The sequence below is a fragment of the Helianthus annuus genome, chromosome 17 (assembly GCF_002127325.2).
Source record: "Helianthus annuus cultivar XRQ/B chromosome 17, HanXRQr2.0-SUNRISE, whole genome shotgun sequence".
NCBI classification, from domain to species: Eukaryota; Viridiplantae; Streptophyta; class Magnoliopsida; order Asterales; family Asteraceae; genus Helianthus; species Helianthus annuus.
In genome coordinates this window covers 104978531-104981070 of record NC_035449.2, presented here as the reverse complement: position 1 = coordinate 104981070, position 2540 = coordinate 104978531, and the positions used below count along the sequence as shown (strand labels likewise).

General features: G+C 42.1%; 1 protein-coding gene across 1 annotated transcript; it reads left to right on the top strand.

The window, feature by feature from the left end:
* The first annotated feature begins 669 nt into the window (after positions 1-669).
* On the top strand, positions 670-1557 carry LOC110924678. The gene has a single exon (XM_022168672.1). It carries the CDS (start codon positions 670-672, stop codon positions 1555-1557), a length of 888 nt encoding a protein of 295 aa, XP_022024364.1.
* Positions 1558-2540: the final 983 nt, after the last annotated feature.

Genomic DNA, 2540 nt, shown 5'->3' with positions numbered 1-2540 from the left:
GTCCGTCGTCAAGGTTTTCGGTCGTTGGTTTGTTCTTCGTCAATTGTTTCTTGCCGACCAGCTAGGGTTTACGTCTGCATGTGAGTGTTGTCGTATGAATATGAGCACAGATCCGCCTGACATTAATGACAATTATTGGAAACCGTCTTTGAATGCTGATATTCGCAATCCTCATCTTGATGATTTGAAGGCATGCAGTGAACTTTCTCCTGGGAGCACCCCTGGTACGGCCCCTGTGCGAGGGATTAGTCTGAAAGTTACGAACATAGAAGGGAACACAATGTTACCAAGAAGGGGGCTATACTCTACTGATAACATCTCCATCCTTGATGGTTTGGCTGCAATATCCAAACCGGTAATAACTGATGAGTCAAGACCATCGTATGCGGATAGGGTTAAGAACACATCTCTGACGAAGCGTGAAGTCAATTTCAGAAAGCTGGATTCTCAAGAGGTTTTGCAAGACGCTGATGTTGTCATTCCTAGAGAGGTTATCCGCAAGGTACAAGAGAAATTTGATAATGTTCTTTATGGATATTTTCTAGGTAATCGTTTGCCGTATCCTGTGGTTGAATATTATGCTAAGAACGTGTGGGCAAAGTTTGGTTTTGCAAAAATTATGATGAACTCGGATGGTTTTTTCTTTTCAAATTTGATACCAAAGAGGGGATGACAAAGGTGTTGGAGGGTGGACCTTGGCTTATTAGAAAAGTTCCGTTGTTTTTGAATGTTTGGTCTCCGTCCGTGAGTCTGAAAAAAGAGGGGATTAAGTCGATCCCGGTTTGGGTTAAATTGCATAATGTGCCTATATCAGTCTACACGGATGATGGGCTGAGTTTATTAGCATCTAAAATAGGTACGCCGAAAAGACTTGATAGTTATACGGCAGACATGTGTGCTGAAAATTGGGGGAGGAGTAGTTTTGCTCGTGCTCTAATTGAGGTGAATGCTGATAATGAGTTAAAGGACCATATAATAGTGGCAATACCGAAGTTAGATGAAGACGGGTATATTACGGAAAGAATTAATGTGGAGTATGAATGGAAACCACATCGGTGTTCGACATGTTGTGTTTTTGGTCATAGTGATCTTACATGTGCCAAGAATGTGAACGAGAAAAAGAAACAAGTGGTAGTGGATGAGGAAGGGTTTGTAACGGATAAGAGGAGAACGGCTCGGGGTGGAACTATTCAAAAGAAACAAAAAGCTAAATTTATCTACAGGCCGAAATCCAACAAAACTGGTACAAGTACGTCAGGCACGAAGGATAGTAACAGCGACAGAGCGGGTCCAAGTACTTCAGGCACCAGGTCGGGTACGGTTAATGTAAAAACGTCGAATGCTTTTGATGTTCTTGATTCTGGAGAGGGGGATGGGAATGAGAGTATACCTGGTAACGTCGATGGCACTAATGAGAAGGATGGTTACTCGGATCATGGTATAGATGATATTTTAGATGATATGCCGACGGAAATGGCCAAGTTTATGTCCAATAAACAACAAACTAACTTTTCTGAGGGGGCAAGCACTCCCGGTGCCACGGGTTTAAATGGGTAGCTTAATGACTTGGAATATTAGGGGCTTGAACCGGCCCCTGAAACAAAGTGAGGTTCGAACTATTGTCGCGGAGAACAAGCTTGAGTTATGTGCAATTCTTGAGTCGCATGTCAGTATTGGTAATTTAGCTAAAGTTTGTAAGTTTGTGTTTCGTAATTGGAACTGGACTTCCAATGGTGGTGTTTGCAGCCGTGGTACAAGAATTATTTTAGGATGGAATGCGGATAATTTAGATGTTATGGTCCTTGCTCAGACGGATCAAGTTATGCATATTCAGATTCGTTTTAAGGCCAGCAAAAGAGTCTTATTCTGTTCGGTTGTCTACGCGGAGAACAAGTATATAGATCGACGAGCACTTTGGGCCGATCTATGTAAGCATAAGATTTTTTGTCATGATAAGCCGTGGGTGGTGATGGGGGACTTCAATTCTGCACTCAATATTGAAGATTCGTTATGCGGGGTCTCTAAACAGTCTATTGGCATGCGAGAGTTTCAAGACTGCATTCAACAAACTGAATTGATGGATATAAATGCACATGGGCTGCAATATACTTGGAATCAAAAGCCTAAGAGTGGTGTCGGCTTATTAAAAAAGATAGACCGTATAATGGGAAATGTGACGTTTTTGGACTTGTTTCCCTCAGCTTATGCGTTGTTTCATCCATTTCGGGTTTCGGATCACACTCCATGTATCCTTAAAATCCTCGGCTCCAATGGGTCTCGGCCAAAGCCATTTAAGTTTCCGAACTTTATCGCTACTAAGCCGGAATTTAAGGAAATTGTTAACATGGAGTGGACGAAGAATGTGGAGGGGATTGCCATGCTTTCGGTTGTGAAGAAGTTAAGAAACTTAAAACCAAGCTTGAGAAAATTATTTTTTGATCAGGGAAACTTGCATGTGAAAGTTGATAAGTTGCGAAAGGAACTAGATGATATTCAGGCCCAAATGGACAGTAATCCGTGGAATGTGCACCTGCGTCAAA

What these genes read in the sequence shown, in the direction of transcription:
- LOC110924678 (XM_022168672.1), top strand. Translation starts at nt 670, where the DNA reads ATGACAAAGGTGTTGGAGGGTGGACCTTGGCTTATTAGAAAAGTTCCG.